This window comes from Ctenopharyngodon idella, chromosome 2 (assembly GCF_019924925.1).
Source record: "Ctenopharyngodon idella isolate HZGC_01 chromosome 2, HZGC01, whole genome shotgun sequence".
NCBI classification, from domain to species: Eukaryota; Metazoa; Chordata; class Actinopteri; order Cypriniformes; family Xenocyprididae; genus Ctenopharyngodon; species Ctenopharyngodon idella.
The window spans coordinates 30771101-30786461 of NC_067221.1; the positions used below are offsets into that span (position 1 = coordinate 30771101).

Below are 15361 nucleotides of genomic sequence, written 5' to 3' on the forward strand. Positions count from 1 at the left end.
TCTCTCTTCTAGTAGATCAGACATCTACGAGATCAAAGGTGGATATCGCGGGATTCACACTCACGCGCTTTGTTGCTTATAAACTGGATGTAATTAAGCTCTGTTGCTTTTATATGAAAATAATTACGATGAACAAGACACCCAAAGTAGGCTACTTGTTATTTTATTCCATTCGAAAGAGTGTTTATTAATCATTTTTACTTTAATACAGAACTGATTCTTGAGATAAGGGACAAAACATGTTTTAGAAGTTTTTATAATACATTATTTTTAAACTGATAAACAGCAGTCAACATTTGAAGTGGATCAAAAAAAGTTCATCAAAGTTGTCCTAAGAAGAAGGTTTTAGGACAACTTTGATGAAAGGTTTTGATCCACTTCAACATAAGGCTTACATGGTTCATTAGCTGAGACCTTTGTCTACAGATACATCAGTTTAAAAATTAGGTAACAAGTTTCCCTGAAAATGTTTTTTTTTCTTCTTCTTCTTCTTCTAAAAATGTACATTTATTCACTTTGGAACTTAATTTGTGTCAACTCCGTCAGACACATTAAAAAGCATGCTATTTTAATTTGATCCATCCAACAACAGTGTAAAGTCTTCAATTATGTAATAATAGTGTAAAGTCTTCAATTATGTAATAATGGTGTTCAGTGAAAAAAAAAAAAATTCTCTAAAGAAAATTTCTTTTAGGGTTATTATGAACAATCCAGTTCCTAAATTCCTTAATTCTCTAACCTCCTTTTTAATATTAAACATATATAACCAATGTTCTTAAGTAAATCAGACATGATTTCGTAGTTCAGTTGATGTTTTAATATTTTAACACAATAAATTGAAAAAAGAATAAGACATTTCTTTCAAAATTGGTAAAAACCTTCACCTGATGGTGTTAAATACTGAAGAAGTTGACAAATACTGACGGAGTTGACAAAGGTCCAGATGGGCCCAAATATACAGTATATGTAAATAGAGTCATGAAACAACATTATAAAAATTCCCCATATGCAAAATAAATAAATAAATAAATAAATAAAAATTATTTAAAAAATAAAATAAAAAAATAAATCACATTATATAGACTTTTTGAGAGCACTTGTCAACCATCAAACATAAAACCTGACGGAGGTTTTTTTGGAGCAATTTTGTTTTTTTCCTCAGTTGTAGCTGCCTTAATAAACATATCAAAAATGCCAATATTTATCCCACAACTATTTACAGAAACTATCACGCCGGCCTGATGGAGTTGACATGTTAAAGCTGTTACCGCAGAGACTTCAACATTGTTTGTATAAAATATAAAAAAATATATAAAACTTCCAGGACTGTGTGTCCTACTGTGAAATCCACAATGAGAAGGAAATAGTAAGTGCTCCTCAGAGTTAAGATGACCATGTCATTGCCTGATTTACTCAGAATTATAAAAAATCCGATGGAGTTGACGCAAAGTGAGGACACAACTTTGATAGCCATTTTTTTATGGAAAATATAATACTTACTTTTTGTATTGTTTGATATATTACAGATCTCTGCCTTTCAATTTAAATGTATAATTTGTTTTTAATTTGTTGCATTTTTAAACACTTTATTTGGCCATTTTTTACATTGTGACCTCATGCTGAGGACAGGCTAAATTCCATGTATTTTCCAAGTATAGAGCAGGTATTTAATCAATACTAACAAAATTATTTAAAAATAAAGGTCCTGTGTATAGGACATGTTTTGTCCCTTATCTCAAGAATCAGTGACAGACATGTTTTTACATATTTTTTTATAAATATGACAACAATCACATAACCCATAGAGAGATTGCACTGTCAGAGACTTTTCACACATAATTTAGTCACATAAAAACATGATATAAAAGTTATAAGAGACATTGTTAAAAAAAGTCGACGTGACTGCAGTAGTTCAACCTTAATTTTATGAAGCGAAGAGAATACTTTTTGTGCGCAAAAACAAAACAAAAATAAGGACTTTATTCAACAATATCTTCTCTTCTGTGTCATTCTCATACGCTATTTACATTCAGCTCTTCCAGATTCTACGTCAGAGCCTGGAAGCACTCTTTCAGCATCTGTCGGGGATGAATGAGTATACCAGAGTGCAGTCTCGACAGTTTAAAAGTTGCACATGTCCTGATCAGGCCAATGTGCACATGACCATAGACAGGAGTTGTCCCATATTCCATTTCAATTAAATCATACTGTGCTTTCAGAGTTAGGCTACTATTTACTGTAGGTACAACTTACTGTTTGCCACTTTGGCATAGCGATCACTTGACTATACAGCTACAAGTTATCACGCTAAAAACCCGTCACTCAAATGATCATATCTGCCGGCTGATTGGCTAAAAGTGCGGGCTTGTCGGCGACGTCACCCAAAACCAGCCAACTCTGCAGGTGGCCTGTGTTTATTAATGTCATGACAAATGATTTTATGGAGTACATCATGCACACTTGAGTTTTGTTTATTAACCAATTAGCCTATAAAATGTAATGTTTGAAAACTGCCGAAACCGACCCCAAACCAGCCCAAATTTTTTCCACCCGCCCAAACCAATTTTTACCAGATCTCCTTCTGTAAGGCCCCTGTGGTGCGCAGGTGACGCTAATTAGCAATTGCGCCACCGGCCTCGTTCCACACAGCTCTCAGCCCCGCCCTGCTTGCCAAATACCTCCATCGCCCCTCACAGGCTGGGGGTGCCCTCGGGACTGCACTCTACTCCCCCTGACCTTTAAACCTTTTTTTTTTTTTAAAGAAAATGCATGAGCATAAATTATTTTGTATTTTATATGTAATTGCCCTGAAAAAATAGCAGATGGACTGAATGAAAATTCACTCTCTGACAGTCGGTGATGCTTACAGAACAGCAGAAATAGAGCAGCTACCCCTGTACACAAAGCAGCACTGCACTTACAAACATACTTTATTATAAATTTTATTCAGCATTATACAGAGGTATGAAGAAAACACCAGTCAATTCTCACATTTATAACACCCCCTCCCAAATAAAAATATTAAATAGTATTATAAATTGCTTATAATTGTACTGACATTCCATTTAATTTTGGGCAATGCTTCTTTCTGTGAATCTTTGCAACTCTGGAGTGGCCGAATCTCTTTCCACATTGATGGCATTGATACGGCTTCTCTCCAGTGTGAATTCTCTCATGTCCTTGCAGGCCTCCTAACTGCTTGAAACTCTTTTCACAATATGAACACTTGTAAGGTTTTTCTCCAGTGTGGATCCTTTGGTGCACTTTTAACTGAGTGGCTGTAGTAAAGGCTTTACCACAATCGGAGCACAAATACTCTTTCACACCAGCGTGTATTTTCTCATGGTCTTTAAATTGGCCCAGCCATGAAAATGCCTTTCCACAAACAGAACACAAGTAAGGCTTCTCTTTTGTGTGAACTTTCATATGGTCCTTTAGGTCCGATTCCTTAAAAAATTTCTTATCGCACTGATCACAATCAAATGGCTTTTCTCCAGAGTGAATGAGCTTATGAACTCTGAGACTATTTGACCATTTGAAATTCTTTCCACACTGATCACATGTGAACGGCTTCTCTTCAGTGTGAATTTGCATGTGAATTTTAAGGTTTTTGTAGCTCTTTCCACATTGAGGGCAGGTAAAAGATGTTTTGGCTTCTGCTCTTTGTAGTTCTTGTCCTTTTTTTTCTCCAGTTATGGCATCATGAATTTCCTGAATCTGATGTTTCTTCTCCATTTCATTCAATTCTTCACTTTCCTCTTGCACTTTCATTAAGTCTAAAATGAGAATATAATGCTTTTAGACATGATTTTCAAATATCACTTCTATTTGTCCTTGGCTTATTAACAACTGCTATTTTTGCTTCTGTGAATCTTTAACAGCGGTCTACTGTTCTGTTAATCTGTCAGGAACAGTCATTAATGAAGAATCAAGAACAAACACCAACCTCTTTGCTCCTCAGCATCTTCATCTTTAACTCTGCATGCTTCTGAATTTCTCATATCGTCATTCTCTTCTTTAATAATCTCCATCTTTACAACAGCTTTCAGTTGGGAATGACTTGAATGAAGGTGTGAGCAGTGATTGCTATGAGGTATGGAGGACCAGATCTGAAAAAAGTGATTATGATATAGATTACTTCATACAATGAATGCCACTTCAACTTTATTCAGTGATTCAACATAAATGAAACACATTTTAAAGATTCTGAAATGAGACCTACTGTGTCTGACACTGGATACAAAAAGAAAAGCTAATTAAAGTAATTACTCAAAGTAATTGTAACCTTTGGGTGTGTGATATGTATCTTCCTACATGATATGGTAATTGTCACTTACATGAGATCAACCAATATCAAACCACAACCATCCAATCAATTCCCCATGGACAAAATCAAGCTCCTGCCCTACATTTTTGTTTGAGAAGCCATTTTACTTGAATATACACATCACAAATGGGAAGATAAGCATATCTCAACTTCTGTTTTATGCCAGCTTAAAGCAATACCACACAACTAACTGTGCTGTTTTTCCTAAACATCAGCACGACTGAAAATATGATTTGGATTTTATACAACGGTTCAATAATCAAAAAGTTAATATTGTTCAAATTCCTTTAAAGCCATTTTATTTACAAAAGTGCTTGGCAGAAGCAGGCTTGATTACACAACACTCATATTATATACAACAAATAATTGCTGCATTTTTCCAACTCATGCAAGTATGGTTATATATTTTGATCTGTTTACTTTGTCATGTGTGTTCGAAATTTAACTGGTTATATGACTGAAGAGGTGAACACTTTACAATAAGGTTCATTTGTTAACATTAATTAATGTATTAACTAACATGAACTAACCATGAGCTATACATTTGTTACTATAGGCCCTATTTGTTAATCTTTGTTAATGTTAGTAAATAAAAATACAGCAGCTCATTGTTTGTTCATGTTAGGTCACAGTGCATTAACTAATGTTAACAAATACAACTCTTGATTTTAATAATGTATTAGTAAATGTTGAAATTAACATTAACAAAGATTAATAAATACTGTTGTTTTAAGGAGATAAAAATGGCCCATATCAACCTTGATTGATATGGTGATAAAATTCTATCACATTATTTTGTCAGTTAAAGTTTTAGGCTGGACTTAAGGAAATTAAGCGTTACTGAAAAGTATGAAACTCAACCAATGTGGTGCTACAAATTATTATTTTTTTCATTGTTGCATTTCAGATGCTAAACATTGATATCTGTGAGTGTATAAATAACACTGTCATTGTTAACTTTTTGTTTAAAACATGATTTGCGCCATTTATACACTCACAGACATCAACATTTGGCATATGAAACACAACAATGGTGACATGCTTCATGCTGGCATACAAAACACATTCATGGTTCCCAGCATACGTTGTGGCATGAATAAATTATGCAGCTGAATTATTATTATTTTATTTTTTTTCACCATTGTTGAGGTTTGTATGATGAGTGCTGATGTCTAAGTGTGGTGTATGTAATTTTTGAATAGTTTTGGACAATCTTACATAAATCACTTCAGTGTTAAAAATGATTATTATCACATCATTTGAGTTTAATACATCTCATATAACATTCCAAAAGTAAACAAAAACTACAGAAAAAGTAGTTGTTTAAACCACTTTAATGAAGTCATTTGACTTAAAACAGACATGTTGATCTTTATCAATTGCAGAAATGTTTTCTGAAAACACCTGCAATTGATGAAAAACAAGCAACTCAACAAAACTCAAGGGTCAAGAGCCCAAATAAAGCAAACACCAATCTCCATGATGGTGACCTGAAACAAAACATTTTCAATAAGACATCAACATCCAAACCTCTGTTAATTCTCAATAAGAACTGCTGTAGACATCTGACAGAAATAAAGTTAGTCTGGTTAGTAATAAGTGAAGCTGGTAATGCTGTTTGTGGAGTTGTTTAATCAGATATTGAGAGATTTAATGTGTTTTATCTTCAGTTCATCTAAGGCCGTGGCTGAAGAAAGTCGTTTGTATTCTTATTTCTCCTTCTTTCAGTGCTTGTTCACAGCATGTGTTTGAATGATTAAAAGAATGTTTCAGGAACATCATACTAACCTTTAAATAACATTCTACTAACATTAAGGAAACTGGATATTTTTATGTTTTTGGAATGTTACAAATCAACGTTCCTAGAATGTTGAATTTTAAATCACAATTAAGTTGAAAGAACGTTTGAGGAACATCATACCTTTTAAAACATGTTCCTCTAACATCAAGACAACTAGATATTTTTTACATTCCCAGAACCAACACTGAATATTTGGATAACATTCTTATAACAAAATTCTGTTAACTGGGTTTTCTCTCTCCTGGTGATTTCTTAGGCAGCGTCAAAGAAGCCAGAGTCTCAATTGTTGTACGCAATGGTGTGATTCATTGGTTAAAAAAAGAAAGCAAAACACAAAATAAACAAAGTAAAGATGAATTTGACTGATAACATTGTTTTTTTTTTTTTCAGGGTTTCTATAGATATCGTGATATATCATTACCGTGAATTCTTTTGGCCACGATAACTGTGGTGTATAAAATCTGATATCATGACAGCCTGATTTCTCCCAAGGTTTTTTTTTATTTTTTTTTATCCATTCTGTCACGTGATGGAGTTTGGATCCTTGCCACTGTCGCCTCTGGCTTGCTTAGTGGGAGACAAATAATATTCAGCAATATTATTGATTTGACTGAACTGAGAACTGAACTGAGCTGGACGATGATATCAATATTTTCTGCAGAACTGCTTTATAGATGAAATGAACTCATTTAATAACTGATTATCTTTACAACCAAACTGAATCATCACTGAACTGACTTCAGCTGAACAATGACACTTTTCTTTATAACTGCTGTACAGAAAAAATTAACTCTGTCTGAATCATTGAATCCTTTTCCTGTTATTACTGTAAAGCTGCTTTGAAACAATCTGTATTGTATAAAGTGCTATATAAATAAAGGTGACTTGACTAAGCAACACACAGTGGTTTTTCATTCCTGAATGAAATTGAATCAACATTTTTGAACGAATTCAAGGCTTGACACGTACACTCTGTACTTTTAACCTGACTGCCTATGTGGTAGAATGGCGAAAAAATTTAAATCAATGCTACCTGACTAGAGAAAACAGAGAAAAAGGGCTGTTGCCTTCTCTTTTGCCAAATAGGTATGAAATCTTCAACACCCATAATGTTGCCATCCAAGTTTGCTATGGTCAGGCTTTACCAGAGTCAAATATCACCTTGTTTTAGTAGGAAATACTTCTCAGCAAATATTTAGCCACATGGTGTTGACTTGTATTGTCCACAGGTGCAAGAATTCAAAGAGTAAACATTTAGCGGGAGTAAATTATTTTTGGTTTCCAGTGAAGGATCCAGCGTGTTGTAGGCATGACTTAAAGGGATAGTTCACCCAAAAATGAAAATTATCCCATGATTTACTCACCCTCAAGCCATTCTAGGTGTATATGACTATCTTATTTCAGACAAACACAATCAGAGATTTATTTAAAAATATCCTTAGTCCTCAAAGGTTTATAATGGTTGTGAATGGGTGGCCATGTTTAAAAAAAAAATCCATCCATAATCAAAGTAATCCATACGGCTCCAGAGGGTTAATAAAGGCCTTTTGAAGCGAAGGGATGCGTTTTTGTAAGAAAAATATCCATATTTAAAACTTTATAAATTCAAATAACTAGCTTCATTCTACAGAACTACCCACAAGTGCTGAATTACTACTCATACAGGTCAGTTCATTTGACGAATTCAAATTATGAGGTAACGCAGTTTCACGTGGTCTACACTATTATACTAAAGTTATGTGTTGAAAGTTATAATGTTATTCTGTGTTAGTTTGTTGGCTGTTTGAGACTAGATGTAAGCTAAATCAACATTAGAATATCATATCGATGATATTCTAACATTTGATCGTGAGCTACAGTATCTCACAAAAGTGAGTACACCCCTGACATTTCAGCAACTATTTTAGTATATCTTCTCAAGGGACAATACTATAGAAATGAAACTTTTATATATTTTAGAGTAGTCAATGTGCTGCTTGTATAGTAGTACAGATTTACTGTCTTCTGAAAATAACTTAACATACAGCCATTATTGTCTAAATAACTGGCAACAAAAGTGAGTACACCCTAAGTGATAACAGCTCTACGTCTTTTAACCATGCAAAGCCACATGTCCTATTCATCATGTTCATGTTTTTGTCTGCTTAATAGGACCATACAAATTTGCGTATCTTGTATTAGAGCAGTTAAAATTTGGTGCTTTGAGTACAATCCTCTCATACTGACCACTGGATGTTCAACATGCTACCTCATGGCAAAGAACTCTATTAGGATTTGAGAATTAGAATTGTTGCTCTCCACAAAGATGGCCTAGGCTATAAGAAGATCAGTAACACCCTGAAACTGAGTTACAGTACAGTGGACAGGGTCATACAGAGGTTTTCCAAGACGGGTTCCATTCAGAACAGGCCCTGCAAGGGTCGATCAAAGTAGTTGTGTCCTCGTGCTGTGCATCAGGTGCAGAAGCTGGCTTCAAAAAACAGATGCATGAGTGCTGCCAGCATTGCTTTAGAGGCTGCAGAAGCGGAAGCTCAGCTTGTCAGTACTCAGACCATACGCCGCACACTGCAGCAAGTCGGTTTGCATCCCAGAAAGAAGCCTCTTCGGAAGCTGGCTCACAAGAAAGCCCGCAAACAGTTTGCTGAAGACAACCTGTCCAAGAGCATGAATTACTGGAACCATGTCCTGTGGTCTGATGAGACTGAGATAAACTTGTTTGGCTCAGATGGTGTCCAGCATGTGTGGCAATGCCCTGGTGAGGAGTACCAAGAAAATTGTGTCTTGCCTACAGTCAAGCATGGTGGTGGTAGCACCATAGTCTGTGGCTGCATGAGTGCTGCTGGGACTGGGGAACTGCACTTCATTGAGGGAAACATGGATTCCAAAATGTACTGCGACATTCTGAAGCAGAACATGATGCCATCCCTTTAGCAACTGGGCCGAACGGCAGTTTTCCAACATGACTCCAAACACACCGCCAAGATGACAACTGCCTTGCTGAGGAAGCTGAAGGTGAAGGTAATGGAGTGGCCAAGTATGTCTCCACACCTAAACCTTATTTGAGCACCTGTGGGGCATCCTCAAGTGGAAGGTGGAGAAGCGCCATGTGTCTAACATCCACCAGCTCCGTGATGTCATTATGGAGGAGTGGAAGAGGATCCCAGCAACAGCCTGTGCAGCTCTGGTGAATTCCATGCTCAGGAGGATTAAGGCAGTGTTAGATAACAGTGGTGCTCACACAAAATATTGACACTTTGGACACAGTTTTGACATGTTCACTTAGGGTGTACTCACTTTTGTTGCCAGTTATTTAGACAATAATGGCTGTATGTTGAGTTATTTTTAGAGGACAGTAAATCTGTACTGCTATACAAGGAACACTTTGACTACTCTAAAGTATATACAATTTTCATTTCTATAGTATTGTCGCTTGAGAAGATATACTAAAATGGTTGCTGCAATGTGAGGGGTGTAATCACATTTATGAGATTCTGTATATAACATTGATTCGTTTTATGTACATTTGCTCACCTGTCTAATAAAGCACATGCAAGAGCGGTGTCTCTGTCAAGTCGAAGTTTGTCACGAAGCTCTCGGCATTTCGAAAACGCCACACCGATAATGATCCTCATTTTATTTCTCCTTTTGTCCCAAACTCTGCTTGCCATGGTCCATAATGTTTGAACAAGAACAGCGTGCCACTTGACATTATGCAGTTGTCCATGTCTGTTGCCATGGTTACTATGGCAGAACAAGCAGAAACCAGGGATAATGCAGATATTACATGAATGACAGCGACAAGTGACACGGGACAGGCACTATTTAAAATTGTGAATTTCTCTTGGAAGCATTCAGGATAATGTAAGTACACAATTGAACGAAATATATATAACACTGTGCAAGTGGTTTTTGGATATTTTAATACAAAAATCGTACATACTGTGAAATAACTTTTATTAAAGTAGACACTTTACTTGCATTTGAGAACTGATGAGAAACAATGAAACTTCAGCAACATGTTTGAGAGGTGAGCGACTTTATCATAGTTTACGACGAGACAGCAGTCTACAAGCAGAACATAAAGAATGAATGTCAAGCTAACACATGGCTCACCACACTAGGTTACAAAATATTATGCTCACGGATACATTTATACAGGTTTATTCCAGTTGCTACAGGCAGTGATGTACTCAATAAAGGATAACAACAAATAAAGTCACAGACTCCCAGTTTTAAAACATCGCACAGTACAAACAATAGCACAACTGAAATCAATGTAGACAATAGTTGAAAGTTACACCAAGAGATGCCTGTCATTCAATTATGCAGGACTGCACAAAATGAGCAATAAAATTTATAAACTGCAAAAAGAAGGTAAACATTTTTATTGTAAGCTGCGCTGAAACTATACCTTTATGAAATAATTCAGTAAACGTTCTGACTTAGATACAAGGAGCGCATATCTGGAAAACATATGAATATGCGATTTCCAGGCTATACCGAATCCATTTCCATTACAGAGAGACAAAAATTGAGAATAATAACTTAATTAAACTACAACCAGCACTTACCAAATGAACAAGAACACCAGAGGGCTAAAGAGTTATTGTTGTTGTTGTTGTTGTTCTTCTTCTTCTTCTTCTTCTTCTTCTTCTTCTGTTGTTATCGGCGGGTGGCAAAGAAACCTAAGATGCATTACCGCCACCCACTGAACTGTAGTGTGGAGCTTCAAAGCGTGCGTGGTAAAAAATAGTGTTGATACATAAAAGCGTTAATCTGATATAAGTAATAAACTCAAATGATCACATCGAGGGCAGGGGAAGATTTAGAGTGCATTTAAATATATTTTAAGGTGTTTATGATATATCTGCTTTCCAGAGCTAATAAAGATGTTTTCTCGAACCCTCAAAAGCACAAAGTAGACTATCCATAATATAATGAGCACTATCTGTAGGCTATGGAAGGCCAGAAAATAAAAAATTAAACGCACAGGTCCTCAACAAGAGATATGTTGGTGAAAAAACAAGTAACAGTTGATTTGTGAGATTTTATTTCCTAAAATATAAATGAAATTGAACACTTCAATATTTCATCAAATCAAGATCAACACAACAGCCTCTTAAACAAGTCAGTCTCAAACTCAAGTGTTGAAAAAAGGCATAAGTAAAACATTTTTTTCAAAAAGATCTTTTCAGTACAATGAACAAATAAAATAATTCAGTAAAATCAAATATTCAGAGCTGACTGAGATTTGATGTAGGCCTACCTCTCAGTCTCACACGGGGGCAATATTTTTATTCAACTTCAACAAAAGCTGGTTCTCAAAGTTCTTAGAATTTATTCTAGCTCTTTTTAGACTGAAAATGAGGCCAGAGCAGTGCCAAAAATTCGCACATAGGCAGCAGATGTAGGGGAGTGTTGAACCTTAATGACATCTTCAATAGATGTGGGAAGGTTTTCAGGACACCCATGTCATCACCAGCAATTGTCAGTTAGCCATCAAGCACTGTTGGGCCTTGTTGTGACTGGGATGACTTCAATGTCTTGAAGGAATCCTCTTCCTCTGATGAGGTGGCATCACTTGTAGGCAGTGAGGTCTCCTCCATATTTCCCTTTATGAAGTCAAGACCTACAATACAACACACATTTAGTAATGTTTCTGCAACAATTTAAAAATTAATTAAAAAACTTATTTTTTTGTAAAAATATAAAGCTTATATGCACTTATTTGGTTTAAAATATAATATTTATCTCATCATTCCAAAGTTCCAAAAATTACACACATTACTGATAAAAGTGTGTATAGAATATTGCCAATTTTCCCCCAAAGTAGTTCATGCAATTAAGTAGTGATCATATCATATGTGACCCTGGACCACAAAACCAGTCAGGTTCACAAAACTGAGATTTATAATCATCTGAGCGCTGAATAAATAAGCTTTCCATTGATGTGTGGCTTGTTAGTATATCGCAATATTTGGCCGAGATACAACTATTACAAATTCTGGAAGCTGAGGGTGCAAAAAATCTAAATATTGAGAAAATAGCCTTTGAAGTTGTCCAAATTAAGTCCTTAGCAATGCATATCCATTCACAAAAATACATTTTTTATATACTCACAGAAGGAAATTTACAAAATATCTTCATGGAACATATTCTAATGATTTTTGGCATAAAAAAAATGATAATTTTGACCCATACAATGTATTGTTGGCTATTGCTACAAATATACCTGTGTGACTTATGACTGGTTTTGTGGTCCAGGGTCACATATACAAGAACACCCATTATTCCATCTAAAAGTTTAAGTTAGTTCTAAAATCAGTTTGTGATTAAAAAAAAAAAAAAAAAAAATCATAAATCTGTAATTAGTATGTCCCTGCTCTTCATTTAGTTTTATATGCATATGTCAACTAACTGAGTTTGAGGATGGCAGCATTAATTGTCAATAAGCAGGACTGCAGCTGCAATCAGCTCAGGATCATTGAGCAGGTCACCGAAGGCCTTATTCACATCCGCGAGGATTGCACCAGGCTCTTGCAGACTTTCATGGATATCTTGGGTTGTATATGTTTTGAAACCATGATGTTGAGTGTTGGTAGCCAGCCCATGTGCACATTGGTTTCTCCCTGCAAGATACTGATCACCTAGACAAAAGGGGCCATATCTGTGACATACTGTATTCCCCAAGAAAGGCTTTTTTCTGCAGGAGTGAACTTATAAAAGAACTACCTTGTTTAAGACTGTATATAAAGTAGCTGATTACAAAAAATATAGATGCTATGAATCAGGATAGAAATGTTTCATCATAGGACAGTAGATCAATTTGCATTAATTTGTAATGATTTGCTGCTACCCCTCCTGTTTCCCATTTTTTAAATGAATTACTAGTAAAAATATCCATTATTTCATCTGACAATTCAGGATGCCGTGACGGCATACAAATAATCACTTTTGCTGGTGGAAAAAAGGCATAAAGTCTCTGAGAGAAACTTTAAAAGAAAATGCATAGCATCCTTACATTTAGAATATTATAACATTACTTACATGGGGATTTTGAATCCCGTACAGAGATTCCGGAAAGCACCATCTCCCTTTTACTTCATGATCTTCAGGATCCTCTCCACTAAGGGAAAAGAGTTCCATCGTGTGGCATTTGAACGAATTAATTGAAACGAATTAACTGCATAATACATTCCTCTTCCTCCATCTCTGTAGTTTTGGTGGACCAGCCACTCTTGTTCCACAAGGCCCAACATTTGGAGAAGGATGATCTTGATAACCTTTTGTATGTTTCATCCAACTGAGCAGTGTCAACATCCACGGTGGAAACCAGGTTAAAAAAATGACAAGCACAATGTTGATTCTTGGCCAAATGAAATTCAAGATCATCCTTGGCTAGAATGTCAGCAATCTCAACATATTCAATCCCCTCACATTTCTCCTCATCTTGAGTGTCAGAGTCATCCTCATCCTCATGCGGTTGCTGTTGCACTTTCTGTATTGTTGCAGTTTTTGTTCTCTCCTCCATAGACATGAAAGGCTTTCAAAAAAAAAATTTGATCCATTGTCTGTTATACTTTTCTGTGTATTCTTTTAGGTATTAAATGTTCAGCTCTTTTTGTTATAAGAAAAAAAGGTTTTTAAACCTGTTATAGTATGACAACACTTTTTTTGCAACTTATTTCAATATTGTGATAGTACTGTATATTGTGATAAAGCTTCAGCAATTATTGCAACATGAAAATTTGATACCGCCACATGCCTACGCCCCACCAGAGGAGCTGTATATCATATTCTGGAAAAGAAAGGTGCCTTCCACGATTTGGTGGCCCATGCAGCCCCACCCGGCGGAAGCTCTCTCATCGCATTTCCCTGCTCGCCCTCAGCGCACATCGCAGAGGCCTCGTACCTGGAGGTAGAAGGACCAGGGTGGGAAACAGCTGAAGTGACTCTCAGTCTAAAAGAATGAGAGCCATGAACACAGCGTGCTCATGGTCATGTTCTCACTGTGAGGAAATGAACCATCCAAGAACGATGCCTCAGCGTGAGTGCGGCCCAAACACTGAAGGCAAAGCTAGTGGCCGTCTGGAGACATGAAACTACCGCACTCAGAAGAACATGAACAGAAAGGCATGTTGGAAATGCACACAATCTGCCATGTAAGGCCCTCTTTTACACCCGGCTGTCCATGTCCGGACATGCAAATTTCATTTGCCAATTCCATTGGCCTTTTCTGAATATGTCAGAGGTGATTGGGACTCTCGAGAGTGACCCCTTTTGACGGTATTTCGACACCACGTCAGAAAGTGACCGACAGAAAGGGAAAAATTGTTTCAATTCCACCACCGCCACCAGAGCAATGAACTGCAGCCACCACTAAGGGGCACTAGTGAGCTTTGTTTATCGTGGGCTAACTTTTATGCTGCCACCACCTTTAGTTATAGCCCAGTAAGGTCCGGGAGAAGGACTTGATACACAATTCAAGAGCAGGTTTACCAAAAATAGACTTTTTTAACAATAATAGCAGCTCAGCGGCATTTATACTTTGTAACCTCAATTAAATAGCCTACAGTGGTTATCCAATTACATTATAAAGTGCACACAAAATAATAACCCAGTACACATTTAAAATTCACAGCAAGTAATAAATAGTGCCAGATATTACATATACAGCACACTTCATAAAGACATCTCCTAATGTAAACCAAATGCACACGAACCGATATAGAACCAACATATCATTTAAAGGTAAGTAATCACATCTGCGACTGAGCACAAAAGACAATACCAAACACACGCAATTGAATAGATAAAAGAATTTTGTTCTTCCCTGCCCGTGTCTGGATTTATAAGAGCTAAGTTCCCGTTCGAACGGATCTATGACCAATTATCAGCGCATTATGAGTGAAGCCTGGTTCATTCACTTTTTCATGAGTGGCACATCACTATAGGCCTATGTGTGCTTGTTTACCAGCGCGCTCCAAGAGTGTGATAAGATTTGTGTGAACCATTTGAGAATTTACTTATTTAAAATGCTCATGGAGAAAGTCAAAACTAAACTAAAAAGACTGATGAAAAAAGGAGAAAACACCATCTTGCACAAAGATAAATTAGAAAGCTTTTTAAAGTACCCATGACCACCCTTAGAACAGTTTACCATGTTTTATTGTTCAACCTCATTTCCAGAAAAGTTGGGACATTTTGTAAAATGCAATAAAGAATCTGTGGTT

At 36.2% G+C, this 15361-nt stretch overlaps 1 protein-coding gene across 5 annotated transcripts; it reads right to left on the bottom strand.

The window, feature by feature from the left end:
- Nucleotides 1-2912: 2912 nt before the first annotated feature.
- On the bottom strand, nucleotides 2913-10851 carry LOC127503248 (zinc finger protein 431-like). Of its 5 annotated transcripts, XM_051876833.1 has the most exons (5): nucleotides 10700-10742; nucleotides 10103-10193; nucleotides 9660-9869; nucleotides 3947-4109; nucleotides 2913-3776 (listed from the first exon to the last, which is right to left on the bottom strand). In XM_051876833.1, exons 3-5 carry the CDS (start codon nucleotides 9675-9677, stop codon nucleotides 3043-3045), a joined length of 915 nt encoding a protein of 304 aa, XP_051732793.1. In that variant the 5' UTR covers nucleotides 9678-9869; nucleotides 10103-10193; nucleotides 10700-10742; the 3' UTR covers nucleotides 2913-3042. The 5 variants fall into 5 exon arrangements, with proteins under 5 accessions (XP_051732793.1, XP_051732783.1, XP_051732775.1 ...); XM_051876823.1 differs by lacking the exon at nucleotides 10103-10193 and having other exon boundaries at nucleotides 10700-10804; XM_051876815.1 differs by having other exon boundaries at nucleotides 10103-10798.
- Between the last annotated feature and the right edge of the window lie 4510 nt (nucleotides 10852-15361).

What these genes read in the sequence shown, in the direction of transcription:
- LOC127503248 (XM_051876823.1), bottom strand. An exon ending in AGATGCTGAGGAGCAAAGAG is followed by an intron (nt 3,777 to 3,946) that starts GTTGGTGTTTGT and finishes TTCTCATTTTAG; the next exon opens with ACTTAATGAAAGTGCAAGAG.